The 21300-nt window shown below is 29.6% G+C and overlaps 3 protein-coding genes across 10 annotated transcripts in view; 2 read left to right on the top strand and 1 right to left on the bottom strand.

Moving 5' to 3' along the window:
• The first annotated feature begins 1033 nt into the window (after positions 1 to 1033).
• pen-2 (presenilin enhancer, gamma-secretase subunit) lies at positions 1034 to 1557 on the top strand. Its single transcript, XM_076400301.1, has 3 exons — positions 1034 to 1179; positions 1228 to 1332; positions 1382 to 1557. Exons 1-3 carry the CDS (start codon positions 1119 to 1121, stop codon positions 1519 to 1521), a joined length of 306 nt encoding a protein of 101 aa, XP_076256416.1. The 5' UTR covers positions 1034 to 1118; the 3' UTR covers positions 1522 to 1557.
• On the bottom strand, positions 1542 to 6143 carry MFS16 (Major Facilitator Superfamily Transporter 16). Of its 7 annotated transcripts, none has more exons than XM_076400294.1 (12): positions 5930 to 6143; positions 5722 to 5870; positions 5505 to 5668; positions 5231 to 5451; positions 4579 to 4711; positions 4368 to 4528; positions 4205 to 4303; positions 4089 to 4130; positions 3577 to 3772; positions 3373 to 3521; positions 2168 to 2369; positions 1542 to 2072 (listed from the first exon to the last, which is right to left on the bottom strand). In XM_076400294.1, exons 2-12 carry the CDS (start codon positions 5862 to 5864, stop codon positions 1903 to 1905), a joined length of 1680 nt encoding a protein of 559 aa, XP_076256409.1. In that variant the 5' UTR covers positions 5865 to 5870; positions 5930 to 6143; the 3' UTR covers positions 1542 to 1902. The 7 variants fall into 7 exon arrangements, with proteins under 7 accessions (XP_076256409.1, XP_076256412.1, XP_076256413.1 ...); XM_076400297.1 differs by having other exon boundaries at positions 5722 to 5852; positions 5930 to 6101; XM_076400298.1 differs by having other exon boundaries at positions 5722 to 5852; positions 5909 to 6030.
• Positions 6144 to 6407: 264 nt separating this feature from the next.
• Positions 6408 to 21300, top strand: part of Sik3 (Salt-inducible kinase 3) — a 74954-nt gene continuing 60061 nt past the window's right edge. For both annotated transcript variants that reach the window (XM_076397986.1, XM_076397985.1), the window contains exon 1: positions 6408 to 6854. In XM_076397986.1, coding sequence (XP_076254101.1) covers positions 6729 to 6854 — 126 coding nt within the window. In that variant the 5' untranslated portion in view covers positions 6408 to 6728. The remainder of the gene's footprint in view (positions 6855 to 21300) is intronic.

Here is a 21300-nt window from a genome sequence, read left to right as displayed (position 1 = left end):
TGAAATTTATATTTTTTCTATGTTACTCTATGGCTAAAACTCAAAAAAAACTCTGTCAAAGTTGGATCATAACGATTTTTTCGATCAAATGTTATAAATTAAGATAATGTATATTTTTGCATTAAAGAAGTTAATAGAACATTAACAGAAAAAATAAGGAAATTGTTAAACAGTTAATAAGGAAAACATTAAATTAAATTATTAGTAAACTGAACTTGATTTTTTAGGCTAATATTACACTATTTTTATTTTATCTTAAAAATATCGACATATTTTTTGTATAATATGGATATTTTCTATACTTGCAAAAACAATATCGATATTTTTTTCCTCCGCCATATCGATATTAATTAAAAAGTAACGAACACTATATATCGCTATTTTTTAAAATATCGATATATCGAAATATTGAGATTTTTTTTGGGTGGTCAACACCCCTAGCTTGTAAATACACGACTTCAAATACCCTAGGTTTTACTCTTTTGAAAATTCTTAGATTTCTAATATTGATATTTTATTTTGCAACTCATAATTCGATACTCTCATTTACAATTATCGACATTTTTTTTTACAAAATATCGATTTTTTGACGAAATATATCCACATTTTTTTCAGTCGGATTTAAAAAAAAATAAAAATATTTCTTAAACATTAAAAACGACACTATAAAACTTGTACTTAATTTTAAACATTTAGTGTATTTTGATACTTAATTTAAAAGGACACTTTAAAATATTGCTAAAAAATACCGAATAATATCGATATTTTTTTACTGTATAAATTGATATTTTAATAAAGTATAATTAATTAAGTACAATATTTAAGTGCCAAAATACATAAACGTTAAAATAAGTACCAATTTAAAAGGTTTATTACAAAAAAATTACATAGTTTTTTATAATATCTAAGAAATATATAAAATTCCTGTTAAAAAATATCGAAAAATATCCTCTTACAAAAATATGTGCCAAAAATATCGATATAGCGGTATATCGATATAGCCGTATATCGATATTTTTTCAGCATCCCTAGTGTCAGCTATGTGTCATCATTTGTCATGTTCCCTATGTTTTGGGACCTTTGTTTTGAACATTTAATTGAAGTTATTTTATATCAAAATGGATTTAGCAAAAATACCTAATAATCGAAAATTATATCTTAGTAGATGGTATTTTAGAGGTTAGTATTATTTTCTTTAAAAATTATTATTGATTTTATATGTTCTAGTTGGATTCTTATGTTTACCTATTGTATGGGCAATAAATGCAGTATGGTTTTTTAATGAGGCTTTTAGAAAACCGGTCTATGATGAGCAAAAGCAAATTCGAAAATGTAAGTTGTATTTACTCTATTTCGCTGTATCTGAAATGCTTTTTTGTAGATGTCATTTATTCAACAATAGGGTGTTTGATATGGTTGATCCTTCTAGTATCGTGGATAACTGTATATCAGATCAACAGATCAGCGTGGGGAGAATTTGCTGACAAAATATCATTTATAATACCTTTAGGCATACCATAAAAATTACCCAAAATAAACACATACCATTTCAACTTTTATTGTATTTTAAATTATTTAATACACATTTATATCACATAGTCACATACAAATATATTTGTAGGAATGTAAAATATCTTGGCTTTAAATAAAAAACATTTGTTCTAACAATGTTATGGCTTCAAATTAGAGAAATAATAAAAATAAAATATTAAAACAGATAATAGTAATATATTTACAAAAGAGATTTTTTACATATTTATCACCCATTGAGGTATTAGCACCACATTTCATAAGGAATATATACATATAAAAGGTACATTTATAATAAAGTCAATAATTACAGTCAAAAAATAAATTAGAATGAAATGTGATACTCAATGTATACATATGTATCTATAGATATTATTCTATCCTTAAGCCCCTTGGGCGAGTTTTGAATTGTATTATTTCATATTTTACTAGACGAATCAAAAGAATCATTGCAAATGTATCAGCTACAATCAACACATAGAAAACATTATTCCATCCATAACTTGATACAAAACCGGCTAAAAGGGGTCCTACAGCAGCACCTAGAATAATAATGAGTTTAAATTAAATAAACATTTAAAAAATGTTACTAAAAGTAATTTCCAATTCAATTGCCAAAAATATAAATATCTCTTACCTATTGATCCAGTTCCATCAATAATTGCAGTCACTGTTGCAAGAGCCTTAGAATTTCCTTCTAAACTATGATGAGTACCTAATTCTGCTGAAACTGCTGTTGTTATTAAGGCATAGGGGCCATTAACAAGAACACCAACAATAATTAGAAGTACCATATTTAACCCTAAACTGACTACACAGAATTTCTGGTAAACAAATATCTAAAACATGAACATTAATTTCAGTGAATATCCAACTAAATGACATTTACAAAATAAAGATTATTTAATAATGGTAATAATATATAAAATGAATCTTACATATACATTAAAATATCTATATTAGAACGACTGTCTAAGACTTGTGGTTGTTCTTAATCCCACAAATATAGTTATAATTATATATAATAATATCGTTGGAAAACATGGTATGGAACATTTGAACATCAAAAAGTATAATAATGATATAGTCATAGATTAGATATGTTTATTTGTTTTTAGAGAATATTGTAACTCTTTAGCCTTTTTATTCTATTATATTATCTATATATTATTAAAAAATTGCAATTCAAATATTAATAGTAATGGTAAAAATATTTAGGGTCATTACTCCAGTTCGTTTTTACAAATCCAAAGTAACAGTTCTTTGCAATATAGCTGAACCTTGCAATTATGTTATCTAATCTCAAATTCTCTCCCAAACTTGATACTGGTAGGAACACGTACATATCAGTCTCGCTTATGACAGTGTTGAAAAAAAAGAAGCAACATTCGTAAGCACACAACTGAATCAAATAATTACAAATCATAATCATTATATTGTTGTAGTTACTTTCTAAATATCCTAAAATACCAGAAAACATTTCCAATCATTGTTCCCTTCATGATTTAAAAATTCTAAATAAAACTAATATAAAATTAACTACACTTCGCTTGCCAATTTAAAATAATTTAATATGAGCACATATCTACGGCCAAATCCAAAAAAAAATTCTCATATTTTATATTTTTTCTCTCTCTCTTTCTCTCATAAAATGAGTGTTACATCATGATTAATTGGAAAAAACTTTCAAAAATAATTATTACATTCGTTAGAGTGCTTTTTTACGACAGAATGTGATGCGATGGGATTTTGAGTGTTTTCATTCCATGGTTCCCAACACTAGTTACAATGTTTATTTAAGTTTTCAATGAATAGAAGGTAAAGTGTTGCAATAAAAATTACCATTGGCCCGGCTAGGAATAACATTCCTACACATGTACTAGCCGGCATTTCTGTTTTGTCACTAAGAACACCAGCTATTATAGCTCCAGCAATACCCCCTACGTCAAAAAGAGTGGACAAATCTGCACTATATTCAGCTCCTATAGTGGCTATAAATATTAATAGTAAAAAATTTACGACTACATTAATGTAACATGAACTTACTAGATGCATTGACAAACAAAGGCAACCAATACAAAAACGTGTAACTGACTAATTTTGAAAAAAATAGACAAAGAGAAAATTCTATAACTCCTGGTATTTTTAGTGCTCCAAGAAAACCTATAGCTTGATCATGGGAAACTTCTGCTGAATCTTCTAATAATCTTGTGCGTTCTGATACACTGCGCCTTTGAATTTCCTGAGAAATAATAAATCATTACAAAAAACATGGTTTATTATATTTTTAACTATGTAAAAAAATCAAGTGTTTAGTTGAAAAAATCGCAAAACAGCAAATATGTAAGACATTTAATGCGTTTTTATAGTTTATGTTGTGTGTAAATGTATAGTTTAAATATAAAACAACTTTCAATATTAATTATAAAAACTAGTTTCAATAACTTTAAAAAAGCTCTTTCACTTTTAAACTTAATGATCACTCAATTGGATAACTATAAGCACCACAAGGCTCAAAGCTTCTCTAAGACCAAACGGCCTTTGATAACTAAACTTACACTCTTTGAATTTATTAACACACGAGAAATTCGAGTAGAAACCTAGAAGAGTTTTATTACTGTAAATTTAAATTAAAAAAACAATTATATAAAAAGGCCAAAAAAAATATACGTACATATTCTCCGATAGAAATGTCTCTGTCATCAACATCTGAATTAGAAGATGAAACTGAGTCAGTGTTAGAAACTTGACTGTCTAATGGTTTATATGCTCTCTATTTGAACACACATCAATTAATTTGTTATAAAGTTGTATGTAACAATATGTTATTAACTTACTCTAGTGCCTGTCCTACTTTCAGTTTTACTAAAACCAACATCTGTTGGATTAACTACAAGGAATAAAAATATAATAAATCCAGCTATTCCAATTATTAAACCTGGCATTATAAAAGATAAAGCCCAATTATTTTCAACATATTTTGCAGCAATTAATGAACCTAAAAGTAAGAAAATACAAAATGTACTGTAGACAGTACAACAAATATACCTAATATATTTCCGATACTAGTATGTGAATTCCATAATCCAAAAATTAAGCCTCTTTTTGATTTCCCAAACCAATTACTCATTACTGTTACAACACCAGGCCATCCAGTAGTTTGGCAAATTCCTGCCAACCCCTAAATAAATAATGGATTAACATAGTAATATATGAACCGTAAATTAATTTGGAAGAATTATTTTAATTAATTAATTATTTATTTTAATAAAAATTTTACTGTAATTGTATTACTATTACTATATTGTATAAGTATTTTGTATCGTTAAACAGTACTGTCTAATATGTCTGATGAAATTTAAATTATTAAAATTATTATTGAAATAATCACATTTTTTCTAAAGCTATTTAGTCAAATTATTTTGAAATTAATCTTAATAAAAATTAATATGTTGTTGAACCAAATCATATAATATATATAAGAATTTATGACAAAGTTTCAATACAAAAATAAAGGCACTATTAGAAGTGCATGAAATTATACAAACAGAAACCATACTTTTATTCTATTGTAAATTCAATAAAATTAATTCACATGCATGTGATATATACATTATCTCTCTATCTTTTTATATTATATTGTAAAAATATGTATCATATATACATTATATATATCCATTAATTTTGTTTGTAGACTTACTTGTATAATAATATAATACCATAAATCATGAATGTTATATGACTTTCCAATTCCAAACATATAACTAAATATTCCAGAAAAAAGCATTCCCAAACTTAAAAAATATCTTATATTTACTCGCTCTGCTATGAACCCAGATATAAACATAGCCACCGCATAACAAAAAAGAAATGCAGAATCTAGTTCTCCTAAAAGTTGTGATGCTGTAGCATCTGATCCATCTTAAAAGTAAATCAACAATAATTATGCATAACATTCACAATACACGTAATACCAAAAGGTGCCCAATCACACCAATTATTAGGCTCATTTGGGGAAGGCGGCGTTAATTTACTGCAATTTCTGTGTAATACTGTTTTTACAACTGATATGGGCTTGCGTGATAAATGATAACACATATATGAAATATATGTTAAAAAGATAATACTGGTTTTATAACTAAAAATATATTAATTAATAGTTATATGAATTAGTCATATGTAACTGTTTACCATAACTCCCTATTGAAATAGAGCCTTGGACAACATTTTTCTGTTATTCTTTGAAGGAACTTTATGCCCCAAGGTAAATCACTGAACATAAAGCTCATTTTAAAGCGTCTTCGTATCAATAATTTAACACACTTAAAAAACATAAAAATCTACATAATAAAAAATAAGAGAAACAAAGATTTCTAACCTTGAAATATTTTTTACTTACATTAACAAAGTTACTATAAAATAAAATTGATTAAAATAAAATGCAATATATTATAAAATCATACTAAATGATTGCTCCACTCTTAAAAAATCTTCATAAAATCTCTGAAAGGTATTTAAAAATATGCAGCTACACGTAACCTACTATAATAATACTAATAATTCTACTGATAAAATACTGTGACATTTACCATAGAAAACACGAATTGACGTCTATCCTATGTTTTTATTAAGTTAACTACTGTCAATATTACCTACCACTACTAGTAGATATTATATTTTATATAGAAAAAGTATGGCTAATATTCTGTGGCAAAATTGTCATGAATTGACATCACTAAAAATTTAGAATTATTTATCCCTGTATTTATTTTTTATATAATAATTTTTCTATTTCCTTAAAGAGGACTTAACTAGTATAAATTCTTAATTTTTATAATTTTATCATAATAATAAAATTCTAAAAGTAGAATATATTAGGAAGATTTGATTAATTTTCTGACGTAAATACGTATCGATTGTACTGCAGCAACTTAGTCAGTCTGTTTTAGTTTATTATATTGTATGGATCATGTTGCAGTTAACGGGAAAATTATAAAAAAATATATAACATATTTTACTAGCTTTAAAGGAAAGAGCCCGATAACATTTTTCTCCTTCATCTTTCTGCTTGTATATGTGTGACGTCAGATGACGCAAATTGACAGTCGAGAAACCTACATGTGAAAAAGTGTACTAGATCTTTAGAATTTAGTGGCCAGTGAAATTTTACATGGTGTCTGTGCCGAGAACATTAGAAAATGTCCGCAAAATCGTCTCCGGTAGAAAAGTTAATACGCGTTGGTTATTATGAACTGGAGAAGACAATTGGCAAGGGAAATTTTGCCGTAGTTAAACTGGCTACACACATCGTCACTCGAACGAAGGTAAACTACGAAGAACAAGGCAAATGTCAAAGTTTTCATTAGGCTTTTTGCTTTTGTTTTACAAATATACAAATAAGTCTCAGTCGAATAATGTTCAGGGCATTAATAAATGTATTCTCAAAACATGTCAGTGTTTTATACACCAAAACAAGAGTAATAAGCCTTGACAGATCTATATCGTCGTCTAAGCGCAATGCGATATTTTTTATTAAGTAGTAATGTAACTATAATTTTCATTAATTAGAATTGTGTGACACGGGATAGTGAATACACGAGACGGACGTATATCCAATTTTTTAAGTGAATCCAATAATTGGGCTTGCCACTAAACTTTTTTCACCTTTTAAGGTCGTCCCAGTGGTTTGTTTGTTTGTTATGTTATCTTAAATGTTTTTATCCAGTCAGTTTTTAATTTATTGATAATATAGTTGTGTAATTAGATAAAAAGACTATTTTGTTTTTTAGCACATTTCATAATAATTTCGTCTAATATTGGTTACAATTTTAATATTTTAAAATACTTCACATTTACATCTTAAGAATAATAATAATTATTATTATATTTGGAAATGTATCTTAAGATATATTTGTATATTAAGTAATATAATAATTGTTATTCTACGGAAAATTAAGTCATTGGAAAATACTTGTTAATATTAATAAGGAAGTCATTGTGACAAATCTATTAAATATTATCCAATGTTGTCACATTTAATGTTTATATATGTATTCTCCCGAAGATAGTTTAATAAATTGAACTAGTTCTTTCCGGTATTTGTTGTATTTAGAAGTACTTACTGTATCTATAAGCTTTTAGACAATTAGTCAATCAATAAAAATCTTCATATTATTACAGGTAATAATACTTTCTAGATAATATTTTAATTTATTTCAACTATGATATTGTTATTGATAAGTATCCGTATTATCACGACCAGAAGCTAAGATTAAATGTTGCGATATATATATGCTTTCAATCTGAACACGGATTATTAACATATATTGAATTCCTTCTTATGTTTTATTAGATAAAGATATTACTTATATTACATATTTATCTTTAAAACAATTTTTTATTTTTATATATTTTATTATTATACAATTTTTCATTCATTGTTGTGATACTAATTAAGATATATTTTCTAATATTATTTTTGATACATTATTGTAATTATGTTCTGTTTTCAACAGTAGTTGAATTTGGTCTTTTTATAATTTTATGAGAATTAGACACATTTCATTTAATCCAAAAATTAAAAATATTCTATCAATGTCTGTCTGTATTTCTGGTAGGTCTGTCTAGTTTTGTATTTAAAACTTTTTGGGTCGGTAATGGCGGTACCTTTGATACTATTATTTAATGATATTTTTCACTAATTTTCTGGAAGTGTTCATATACATTTATGAATTTTGTGAGTTCCCGAACATTCTCGTATATCTCAACTAGAGCCTTTGTTAACCGACCGATGTCCAATGCCCGTCTCTGACCTTCAATTTCAAGGCTTTCATCTCTGCTGCCATTTTTGTGAAAAACCAACGTGATACATTTCCTAAGAGTTCCTGGGTTAAATTCTTCGCCTAACGCGGTGCGATCAAATACAGTAGTCTTCTTGTTTTACATCCAGTATTACTATACCTTATGAAATTTTAACCTAAAACTACAAAAGGTGTTAAACTTTAGCTGCCTCTCAATAGACAAACTATTAGAAACAAAGCAACATTATTTACTTTATTTTATGTACTGATTTCTGTCTGGTTGTAATAAGAAATAATAATTTAGTGAGAAAATGTTGTATTGAGAATTGTTTGATTCGGAAATAAGCCAAAGATATAAATATGCAGTTAATTCTGCTTGTTCTTGAGCTAATTTGTGATCTGAAATGTGGATGTCATATGGATTATGTGGATTATATTCGGAATAATATGTTTAATATTGTTATTTACGATTACTTTATGATTTAATTAGTACATATTAAAGTATATTTACTGGCAGAGATGTATAAGTAACTTATATAAAAAAAATTAAGACATTCAAAAATATAACCGGTGTTTTTATTAAATTAAATTATTATTATTATTATTATTATATTAAATCTGTTTGTATCATTTCTTTATTTTTTTACTACCCAATTTAGTACTATAAAGTAACATTTACTCTTCAGATCATTCCTATCATTTTCCATGATTTTTGGAGCTGAATCTCGCCTAAATCTCGAATATGTCATCGAATAGAATATATTAAACTTTTATGGTAGTTTTTATAGATTTTTTCCAATTTTTATATCATATCCAACAATTTTTTTACGCTTAATTTCCCACATTATTATTTGTTTAAATTAATTGGCTGTGCTTAATTTCTAGGGTAAATTCGTTTCGAATGAGGAATTATTTTGATGATGGTCAATAGACTACAGAAAGTCATTAAGAATTACCATTGTGTACGTTCTATATTGTCTACATTCCTCCAATGAATGAAATAATATGAATTTATATTTATACATTCGCGATTTCATTGAAAGCCAGCTCGCTATTTCAAGAACGGAGTGTATTTTTTGTTGATACATTTGTTGATGACGATTCATTTTCGCATATATATTCAACCAAGTTATGATACTGCAGCGATCTAAATGGTAATCCGAAGGTGCTATATGTGGTGAGTACGCTAGTTCAGCAGAACTTCCCTTTCAAGCTGCAACAGCGTATCTTTTACAGTTCTTACGGTTTTTCGAGCTTTGTTATGCAAGAGACTGACTTTGCATGTGTCACTCGTTATTTCTGGTCTTTTTTGCACCAACACGTCGTTCGTTTTATTAAATTAACCTTGGTAGACATCTTTAGTGACAGTTTCGTTCGGTTTTAACAGCTCGTAATATATTCCATCTTAGTAATCCCACCATATACACAGCAAGACTTTATGGTCATGAATCACAGGATTCAGGGCCATAAAGTCTTGCCACTTGAATTAATGAACTTTCTTGAATCACCGCCACTTCAATGTCAATGTGGATGACTCTCCTGAACTAACTCACAGCTTTTCGAATTTGGGTTTGTGGTAGTAGATCTGCTTTTCATCGTTACTGGTCACAAGCTACAGTATGCCGCGAAAAACTCTTCTATTTTTTCAGTGAAACCGCGATATTAAAATTGTTCTAAATGACATTTTTCATGTTGTAACCATCCTCTTTCTTGTCAAATTATTCCCATCGCATGAAATCGTATAAAAATAAACTTTTAAGCCACCTGAAAATTCTTTGAGAGTTGATGATTTTCGTCCAATAAGTCTGAGTCCACGATCTTCGACATTTTTTGGTACTTGATTCTTTGACATTGACATCAAAATAACAACTCTTAAATTGTTGAAATTAAAGCCGGCAATTGGAAAATCCGATTCAAAACAAAAATACCTTATGATGAGTCCCGTTGAATAAGTCAGTAGTAAGCAAAAAGTGTTATTTTATATAGAGAAGTGACAAAACTATCGAATAGATGAATAGGTAAACATTTGTTTACTTTGATACTTCGCATTTTCGTCAATAGATATCGATGATGAATAGACATGCAAGCATCTAATATAATCGCTAGCCGTGGAATTTGATAATTGTTTTATTAATTTTATTTTTTTTTACTGCACAAATGAGACAATGAATGGTCATTGTGATAGATGGGTTTTAGAGTACAAATCTTTGATCGTTTTTTTTCAAGAAGAGCTTATTTACCTCCTAATTATGTGAGATGAATGAATGTCTGCGATATAAGCTTATGCGTATATTCTGGGGTTCAGTGGATCTAAAAAGTTTATATTTTTGTCCTTGCTTAAAAAATAACTTTTATGTTGAATTATCTTCCACGCCACCCACGAGGTATGCTTATGTGCATTTTTCTGTATTATATAAATTTTTATTCCTAAAAATTTTATTACAGGATTATTTTAACTTAATTTTTTATTCTATTAAGTACAGTATTTCAGTCATCGCTTAGGATTCTAATAATGAGTCCAGTGATTTTTAGACAATTAAAGAGATGTACATGGTGTTAATTATCCTTTTCCTAATATCTACTGATTCGTTTAATGAATCTAGTAGCATTTTTATTGTCACCTTAGCATTATTCTTCAACTGGTTAGTTTTTTGTTTAAATATTATTATTCGCTATATAGGTTTTCCATAATTTTCCATATTTTGTAGTTGATTTGATGTCTTAGAGCAACCCCTTATTTGAACTCCATAGGTCCAATTTGTCTTTATGATTGGCTGATAAGCCAATATTTTTGATTTCAGATCAAGTTAGGATCTTTCGATTAACTAGTACAGTTGATTGACTTTGAGTCTTATCTGCTCTGCTTTTTGTCTGGCATGATGTTTCCAATTTAACCTAGCATCGAGATATATACCGACGTATTTAGCTGATTCTGCTTGAGGAATCGGGCATCCGTCAAGTACTATATCAGTGTAGAGCAGATACAGGAGTCAGGTTTTTTAAGCATAATTATTAGAGCAACCTTAAGACGTTCCGGAACATGGTTCAGTCTCAAACAGGCATTGAATATATATGTCAACATGATTATTGATTTTCGTGGCAGCTCTTTCTATAACTCAGGTGAAATATCATCAATTCCAGGACTGAGATTATTGTCATTTTCTGTGGCAACTTCTATTCAAGAAACAGATTTACAGATACCTCGGGCTAATACACAAGATTTATATCTATTGTAAATTCTATATCATTCTACCTTTCGAAATGTAACAATCCAGTGTACCTGGCTCCTTATTGCTGTCAGTGGACCTCTAAGTGGGTTCGCACTCTGAATGATAATTACAGTTTGTAATTATTTTACTTTTCCAGGTGTTATTAACCGTGAATCCCAAGTTTTGTATTTAACTTTAAAATCCCCCCCAATAATAAACGTTAGGCTTAATTTTAAAAATAAATCTCTGTATTGTTGTTGTGTTATTTAGTATCTTGGTGGACAGTATACCGTACCTTTCAATACAAACTATCGTAGTTTGTATTTCTTGTTTGCTTTTTTTAAATCTCATGTTGGAAATGCTATTTATTTTGTTTTATAATTCCGCCTCGAGTACGTTCGCTGGATGTCTTAGCAATAAGCTTCATAACTCCGTATTTTAATGTAATTTTTGTTAGAAAAATAAGTCTCCGATATGAAGGCTATATCTTTGATTTTTGATCAGAAATAGTTCTAATTCCCGGACTCGTAGATTTATCCCATTTGCGTTCCGCGTTATAATTCTCAAAAACGAATTACTCTTTTTTTTTCTTTGTCTTGTTTTGCTATTTTTTCGATGTTTCTACCCTGTTTGTTAACTAACTACTTTATATTTGCTATATTAAATAGTTCTATTAAATTAACATAAATTAATACATAAGCGAACCGAAAAAAAAACAAGTCCTAATATAGTTTTAAATATAAACTGTTTGACGATGTGTATAATTAAATTAAAGTGAAATGAACCTAACTTTTTGTGTTCTCGAAATTCCATAGAAGCCTTTAGTAAAATGTACGCCATTTTATTGAAGCATGTCACAAAGTCATTATTTGCTATCGTTACTTTTAACTTGACACTGGCCAGAGACACAAAACGATTTTTGAGCTATAGTGGATTTTATGCTCTAAAAAAAGCCGAAAGTCTTTTCATATTCATCTTCAATTAGCGTTTATTTTACAATCCAAGAACAAGCAAAACTTTATTTATGCGTTTCGCGCTGGCAGTTCTTTTTTGATTTCTCTAAGGTGTAATGTATTTTGAGGTTTATTATCCTGGTATTTTATTTAATTGTAAAATGCTGTTTGCTGTGAGGCATCGAAATATTAGTCGACGCAAACGTAACGCAGTCCACAATCATAACGCAGGTTCGTAATCTTCAAGAAAATGAGATTGAAGAAGAACGTGAGCAGCATTAGGAGGTATACAAAATGTGGATTTCTCAAGCGAGATCTAACACGGCCCAGGAAGGATTCGTACCGCCGAGTTCAAACGAGACGCGGACTGTAGGTAATAGTAATTACCTATGAACGACGATTTTCATCAGTCGATTTTCGAACCACTAGAATTATGTTGTGTTGGCGAAAATGTCAAATTACCTCAACTGACAACCCCATCTGAACCACTGAATGCATTACTTTCTTAACAACAACAGACAACATCTGATTGTAGCATGTTCTTTTAGTTTGTGTATTTCGTCAGTGTCAAGTTAAAAATTATAATTCGCCTTAACGATAAACACAAAGTCAGGTGCACATGAACAGGCGTACGTTGTGTGCTCAGTAGTCGGATCTCAATCAGTGCTATTTGTATTCACCCCAGAAGGAAAAGCAAAAACATTGTACATTTCAAAGCATTGTCATGATCGAAATTATTTGTCATTTTATTTCATTGTATGACCTTATTATAAAGGGAAGATTTGTTCTCATTTTCTTCATTAAAACACACCCGTGTGAAGTTGGCGTAGGCATCTAGTCTTAATATATAATCATAATTCTTCTCTCCCTGTGTGTAACTGAACTACTCCTGAACAGTTGAGCCAATTTTAAGAGAATGCATTATATTAAAGAAAGTTGAGTAAGTTATAAGAGAAAGTTCCAGAAGATTTCTTAAATATTTTTTATTTCAACCGGCATATATCTAAATCAATTGAAAAGTCTTCAGCCTACCGTAGTAAAATTAATTTTTTTGGCAAAAATTTTTTTTATTCAACATAATTCCCTTCTAGGGTGATTCACTGATTATAGCGACCTTCCGACTTTTTTATACCATTTTTGTAGTACGTTTTGTAGTTGTTTGTGTTTGTCCTTTGCTTCAAAATATGCTTCAGTTTTTGGCGATCGCCTCTTCATTCGACGAAAATTTCTTCCCAGCGAGCATTCTTTTGAGATCTGAAAACAGGATATAGTCATTGGGGGCTACATCTGGAGAATACGGTGGATGAGGAAGCAATTAGAAACCCAATTCATGGATTTTTGCCATCGTTTTCACTGACTTGTGACACGGTGCATTGTCTTGGTGAAGCAGCACTTTCTTTTTCTTCAAGTGCGGCCGTTTTTTCAGCGATTTCATCCTTCAGATGGTCCAATAACGCTATGTAATAGTCGTTGTTGATTATCCTTCCTTTTTCAAGGTAGTTAATGAACATTATTCCATGCGCATCCCAAAATACAGACGCCATAAGCTTACCAGCCGACTTTTGCGTTTTCCGCTTTGGAGCGGGTTCATCATCATTAGACTTCGGAGTGAAATGATGGAGTCATGTTTCATCCATTGTCACATATCGACGCAAAAACTCGGGTTTATTACGCTTGATCATCTTCAAAGACTACTCCGAATCATCAACTCGTCGTTGTTTTTGGTCAAATGTGAGCTCGCGCGGCACCCACTTTGCACAGAGCTTTCTCATACCCAAATATTTGTGAATGATATGATGTACACATTCAGTTGATATCTTTAGCGTGTCTGCTATTTCATTCAATTTCAATTTACGGCCATTCAAAATCATTTTGTGGATTTTTTTAATGTTTTCATCGGTATCAACCTCTTATGGGCGGTCACTGCGTTCACCGTCTTCGGTGCTTATTTCACTACGTCTAAACTCTAAAAAACTAAAAAAACTAAGCATACCAATCCTTGATGGTTGATTTTCCTGGGGCAGTATCCGGAAACTCGGCATCAAGCCAAGTTTTTGCTTCAGCTATATTTTTCCCTTTAAAAGCAATATTTTATCAACACGCGAAGTTCCTTTTTATCAATTTTTTCACAATAACAATGGTTGCATCTTTTGAGGGTTAGGGCTAACTAAAAAACATATGGATTTAATTCTAGTAGCGCCACCTATGTATCAGACCGGGGACTTTTCAATGGACCTGTTATCTAGAATTATATTTTCATAGTAACCACTGCAATAGTGGCATGATGTATTTTTGTAATATCAACCTCTTTTGGGCGTTCACTGCGTTCACCGTCTTCGGTGCTCATTTCACTACGTCTAAACTTAGCATACCAATCGTTGATGGTTGATTTTCCTGGGGCAATATCCGGAAATTCGGCATCAAGCCAAGTTTTTGCTTCAACTATGTTCTTTCCCTTTAAAAAGCAATATTTTATCAACACGCGAAATTTCTTTTTATCCATTTTTTTTTACAATAACAATAGTTGCATCTTTTGAGGGCTAGGGCTAACTAAAAAGCATATGGATTTAATTCTAGTAGCGCCATCTATGTGTCAGGTCGGGGACTTTTCAATGGACCTGTTATCTAGAGTGATATTTTCATAGTAACCACTGCAATAGTGGCATGATATATTTTTGTAATATTAAAAGTTAATTGCTCTCAGCGGTAGTGCAGTTGGAACCACTGATATTGACATCGGTACCGCACACATTCTTCCATCATCATATACTAGTAGTCCGCATCATATGCAAGAATATATTCAAGACGCCATGACTTTAGTTTTGTGCGCGCATACGGTCGGCCAGATTTGTTCATCACATTTACGTGCAATCCAAACTGGGGTGAAATTAAAGTTTTGTTGTTTTCAGGTTAAACATCAATGTGTCGCCATGATATCACTGCACGTGTGTCCAAACAAAAATTAAAATAATTAATAAACTTAATTACGCATTACTCGATATGAAAAATTGCATTTGAGCAGGATATCGCCTGTCATGTCTGTTAGTAATATATAATTCTCCTGTGCACAAGTACGTCACTGAACGGCTCCTCAATCACTGCACCAATTTTGAGTACATTTTTTGTATGTGTTGTTGGTCCGTTGTTGTTGTATTTGTTGGTCCTGATATGATTTATACTAACAATTAATAGGTGACACTGCGCTAGGGTTCTGGGATTTTATTAAATTTTTCGATTTTTAAAAATAATTTCGAAAATAAAAATATATAACAATAAAAGGATGAATACATGATAATGCTGGTAATAATCATTCTAAATTACAATTGATATTGTGAATTTGTAACTGTAATGATCTCACACTTTTTGCTTTATTAATATAACAAGTTATAAATAATACGTGCAACAAATTAAAATGTCGAATTTTAATAAATAAGATATAGGACTGCAAAGTTCAAAATGTAAATTTGCATTTGCAGTTAATGTTTTCTGAAGTGTGTATGCGTATAATATCTAAATGATTGTTATTTATTAACAAAAGATATGAAAAGTTAATATATTGAAATCATTCTGGTTACTCAATGTGTACACAGTATTATTGTTAGAATATATATAGCCAATAGAAAATAAATTAAGTAAAATTGTTAATTAGTAATATTATATTATAATAATTAATATGTAATTAATAACTAGTAAATATAATATAAATTGTAACGTAAATAGATACTTTTACCATATTCTATTTATATAATGATTCAAAAAAAAGGACCGACATCCTTAAGCAGTATGAGCAACATTTTATCAGTATCAGTTGGATATCAGTATTTGAGATTCGCCAATAGTGACAGAAAAATAGGATTGAGTTCGGCTTTAAAAAAGATTACAATAATTTTGTGCATCGTTTCAGCATCAGGAATACGATCCAGATAAAAACCCCTGCAAGCATCCTGCAAGCCAATGCCAATTTATGAAATTCCTTAAAAAATATTTAGACTTTACGATGAATGTCAAAATTCTCGCATAATGTATATCCCCAATCAACATAAGATTCCCCACAAGTTGGCAACACTGACAAGCATATAAGTAACAAATCTTGATATCGGGGTGAAATCTCTCAAACTAAAAGTTTGCTATTGAACCTAAACAAAAGTTGTAACTAAAGTTGCTAAGATTGCTACCTTATATAATTAATATTGATATCAATTGATAAACTATACAGTAAAAAATACAATGTACAATATAATGAAGCAATATTTATAAATGTTTTAAAATAACCAGTAAATATTATTAAAGCATAGAAACGGTTACAAATACTTACAGTTACAGTTAAAATATTGCTTTTTCACATTTTGTTGTCACTACGATTTCGTATATTTTTAATGTTCTGTGTAGATATAAGATAAATAGTCAAAATATAGTATACACGATACGATCTTTACCTTTCAAAATCAAAACAAATATTGATTTTACCAACCTTATTCATTGCAAAAAGTGTATAAGGATAATAAAAATAAATTAAAGAAATTATAATATGTTCAACTGATATTGTTAGATGAATTAAACTTTTTCCTCTAACATGAGAAAATGTAACTTTGTTAAAAATAATATTTTGTCTTTTTTAACCAACTATAGTATATCCATTAAAAAAGCCAACCTCGCAATGTTGCGTATCAAATTTGACTTTTGATTAATTTTTACTCTGACATATCAAAATATTAACATATAATCTGTTCAACGTTATTTTGTACATACGTCATCTAAATTTATGACATCAAAATGTCCCAATGCATAAACTCTGAGTTTTAGTTCAGTTTGGCTTTGACATACAACAAAATTCTAATCCAACTAAAATAATTAAACAAAATTGTTATCAAATATAATTTATTTTAGCTTTATAGTACATCTAAAAACTACAGTTAATTATACAGCCACAATAGTTTATAGGTTGCAGATATAACCTCTTATCACTATTGCTTTCAAGAATATTGCATTCGTTTACGTGTTTGAACTAATCATGTAGCATTGTGTATCTTTTTAACTAGAATAAAATAACAAGGAAAATATTGTCTGAATCTAAAATGAATTCAAAAATGGCGGCAAGCAATATATAAACACCTTGATGACGTATGTACAAAAAACTTTGAATAGACTGTAAATAAAATAATGAATTCATACATTTAATGCATATGTTATCGACTCACCACCTATAAGGTAGAGTTCTAGGTGCGTTTTTTTTTTATATATAATGGTATCCCTGGTGACCTAATCCAACTAATTAACAATTTTATTTTCATGTAATGTATTTTACTTTTACTAGAGAGGATATTTACTTTTTACGTTTTGCTTTTGTTTTCTGCGTTGCTGTTTTTCCTCAAGTCATTTTGATATCACTATATTTCTCCTTAGTTTCTTCTATTACCAGCTGTGTACATTTTTCTTGATACAATTAGATTTATTTATTGTATTTGTCATATCCTCAAATATAGTATTCGTTCTCTCCTTATACAGTCTCAATCTATGCTCACATATGTTTCACACTCTACAATAGGATTTTCGTTGTTGCATTAAACCTCTAATTGTTATCACTGATGTTTTGGATAATTTTGTAGTCATTTGAGAACAGGGTCGACAAGTACCACACAAATTGAATTTTATAGACTAGGGTAAAATGTGAAGAAAAGTCCCCTCCAACTTTAAATCGAATTTTTTATTTTTACGAACTATATATTCGACGTCATCTATGACGTTCATTAGCTGTTTTATTGGTAGGACTATACTTACAGGAATAATATATTACATTACGTACATAATATGAGACGACTGTGACGATATGACGAGTGGCGAACTTTAAGACTTTCTTAGGGGGGACTGTTTGTTCTTTTTTCTCGATTTTACACTCTTGCGTAATAATCGGAAACCCAAATTGGCTGTTTAATTAAAAAAAAATAAATACGTAATATTATGATAAAATATAGTAACTTGTTAAACTAAAAGCAATTAAATTACTGTATTAAATTATAGAACGAAAGTTCATATTGCTTCAACATCCAACTTATTTAATTTTAGCTCCCCAATCTTTTCACACCTCAGAATATTATTTCATGGAATTTTCATCTGATGATATATTTAAAAACAAAATTGTTAACACAAATCTTTAGCACTATAGTATAAAATATTTCGTTTAAGACATCTACAATTTGACTGTAATAGTATTGTTTAGTGAGATTTATTAAGTATTATATTAAGTATATTCGATAAAGGTACGATGATATAATACAATAATTTAATTTGGAATTTGATCTGTTTTTTCTACTCGGCATTTGTTTATGCAATCAATGTATATGTGCTTAAGTTGTCGATATAAATTTTAATTTGAGATAGCAGAAAACACATGTTATCAATTTTTAACAATTCATTTATAAACATGATTTCTCATATTATTATCAATTTTGCATTATCTGTTGGCGCAAAAGTAATTTCGTTTTTTTTTTCATGTTTTTTCAAATCGAATTTATTCATATACATTTCAAACACTAATCAATCATTAATGTGTCGTTTTCATCGTTGGTTTTTTGGCAACTTTTCTGGTTAAACAATAATCTGGGCGAAAAACTGAATCAAACCTTAATAGTGTAAAGCTGCAACATTAAGAAAGTGTTTATAGAAACCGAAACAAAAAGTATCCAAACGGAGCAAATTCAGGACAATATAGCAAATGAATCAGAGTCGTCCGGCTATCTCAATTTTTATTGAGCCACTAAGATGTATGTTGTTTAACGTTTTTTATGATAGAAGACAGCGCCTGTTCTGTTAGCCAATTAGGGTCGTTTTTTTTAACCGTCTGCTTTAATCACATTAATTGTTGACAGTAAAAGATTAATTGAATTTGTATCCAAGTTAGAGCAGCTCAAGAACAATTGTCCAATTCCAGCAAACACTTAGCATCACCTACCTTGCCGTCAATAAAGGCTTTGCAACTATTCGCACATTATTGTCGTAGGTAATTATGATTTCGTTTAGTATCCGGGCAGTATCCGGAAACTCGGCATCAGACCAAGTTTTTGCTTCAACTGTATTTTTTCCCTTCAAAAAGCAATATTTTATCAACACGGAAAATTCCTTTTTATCAATTTTTTCATAATAACAAAAGTTGCTTCACTCGAAATGCTATAATTCACAAACTAATGATCCGACAGCTGTCAAATTTATACACGCATCTTTTGAGGGTTAGGGCTAACTAAAATACCATATGGATTTAATTGTAGTAGCGCCGTCTATGCGTCAGGCCGAGGACTTTTCAATTGACTTGTTAGGCATATTTTTAAATAGAAAAAAATTTCATTTAAAAATATACATATCATCAAGAGCTTAGGGTAAATGAGAAGTCTTATTCGCAATGAGTTAATTAATATTAATTAATATTTTTTAATAATATGCCACTTGCAAAATAAATTCAATTATATACATTTTATACAAGAAATATATTAACATAACATAGCTTAATAACCGCATCAATTATTACTATAGATTAATTTTTTTATAACTAACAGACGAAATCAGACCACAAAACTAGAACAAAGAACTTTCATGAAAAGCTAAGAATTCAACACATTAATTAGCGTTGATAATAGAGTAAATATATGTATGCTTGAAATATTGTCCTAGATTAGAATATAAACACATTTTTATATCAAAAGAATAGTGATGTAATATATTAGTATTTCAACTCATTATTTTTTAAAAAACATATCAGACGACAATTATATTTAACACATTAATATAGTATATTTTTCTCTTCTTGCGCTTCAACTTTCTAATAATTAATCCTCGTTATACTTTTTTTATATACATTTTAAAGTCTCCTAAAACAAAGGTTTATCTGGACTGGATCTACTGTTTAACACACAATCAGACATTATAATTAACACATTTTAACAATTTAACAGTGGACTCAAGTAGAGATAAATGTTTACCTATCACTAGAATGACCTGTTATCTAGAATTATATTTTCATAGTAACCACTGCAATAGTGGCATGATGTATTTTTGTAATATCAACCTCTTTTGGGCGTTCACTGCGTTCACCGTCTTCGGTGCTCATTTCACTACGTCTAAACTTAGCATACCAATCCTTGATGGTTGATTTTCCTGGGGCAATATCCGGAAATTCGGCATCAAGCCAAGTTTTTGCTTCAACTATGTTCTTTCCCTTTAAAAAGCAATATTTTATCAACACGCGAAATTTCTTTTTATCCATTTTTTTTTACAATAACAATAGTTGCATCTTTTGAGGGCTAGGGCTAACTAAAAAGCATATGGATTTAATTCTAGTAGCGCCATCTATGTGTCAGGTCGGGGACTTTTCAATGGACCTGTTATCTAGAGTGATATTTTCATAGTAACCACTGCAATAGTGGCATGATATATTTTTGTAATATTAAAAGTTAATTGCTCTCAGCGGTAGTGCAGTTGGAACCACTGATATTGACATCGGTACCGCACACATTCTTCCATCATCATATACTAGTAGTTCGCATCATATGCAAGAATATATTCAAGACGCCATGACTTTACTTTTGTGCGCGCATACGGTCGGCCAGATTTGTTCATCACATTTACGTGCAATCCAAACTGGGGTGAAATTAAAGTTTTGTTGTTTTCAGGTTAAACATCAATGTGTCGCCATGATATCACTGCACGTGTGTCCAATCAAAAATTAAAATAATTAATAAACTTAATTACGCATTACTCGATATGAAAAATTGCATTTGAACAGGATATCGCCTGTCATGTCTGTTGGTAATATATAAT

This window comes from Rhynchophorus ferrugineus, unplaced genomic scaffold, assembly GCF_030347505.1.
Source record: "Rhynchophorus ferrugineus isolate W39M unplaced genomic scaffold, kcgeb_rfMv2 rfM3, whole genome shotgun sequence".
Taxonomy (NCBI): Eukaryota; Metazoa; Arthropoda; class Insecta; order Coleoptera; family Curculionidae; genus Rhynchophorus; species Rhynchophorus ferrugineus.
This window is presented reverse-complemented; position numbering and strand designations above follow the sequence as displayed.

Bases quoted from the DNA above. Each gene is read 5' to 3' on its own strand.
- pen-2 (XM_076400301.1), top strand. From the start codon at position 1,119: ATGGATTTAGCAAAAATACCTAATAATCGAAAATTATATCTTAGTAGA. The intron at 1,180-1,227 runs GTTAGTATTATT...TATATGTTCTAG, and splicing joins TAGTAGATGGTATTTTAGAG to TTGGATTCTTATGTTTACCT. The intron at 1,333-1,381 runs GTAAGTTGTATT...GCTTTTTTGTAG, and splicing joins GCAAAAGCAAATTCGAAAAT to ATGTCATTTATTCAACAATA.
- MFS16 (XM_076400294.1), bottom strand. From the start codon at position 5,864: ATGTTTTTTAAGTGTGTTAAATTATTGATACGAAGACGCTTTAAAATG. The intron at 3,773-4,088 runs GTAAGTTTAGTT...ATTATTTCTCAG, and splicing joins TGTTAATAAATTCAAAGAGT to GAAATTCAAAGGCGCAGTGT. The intron at 3,522-3,576 runs GTAAGTTCATGT...TAATATTTATAG, and splicing joins TTTGTTTGTCAATGCATCTA to CCACTATAGGAGCTGAATAT.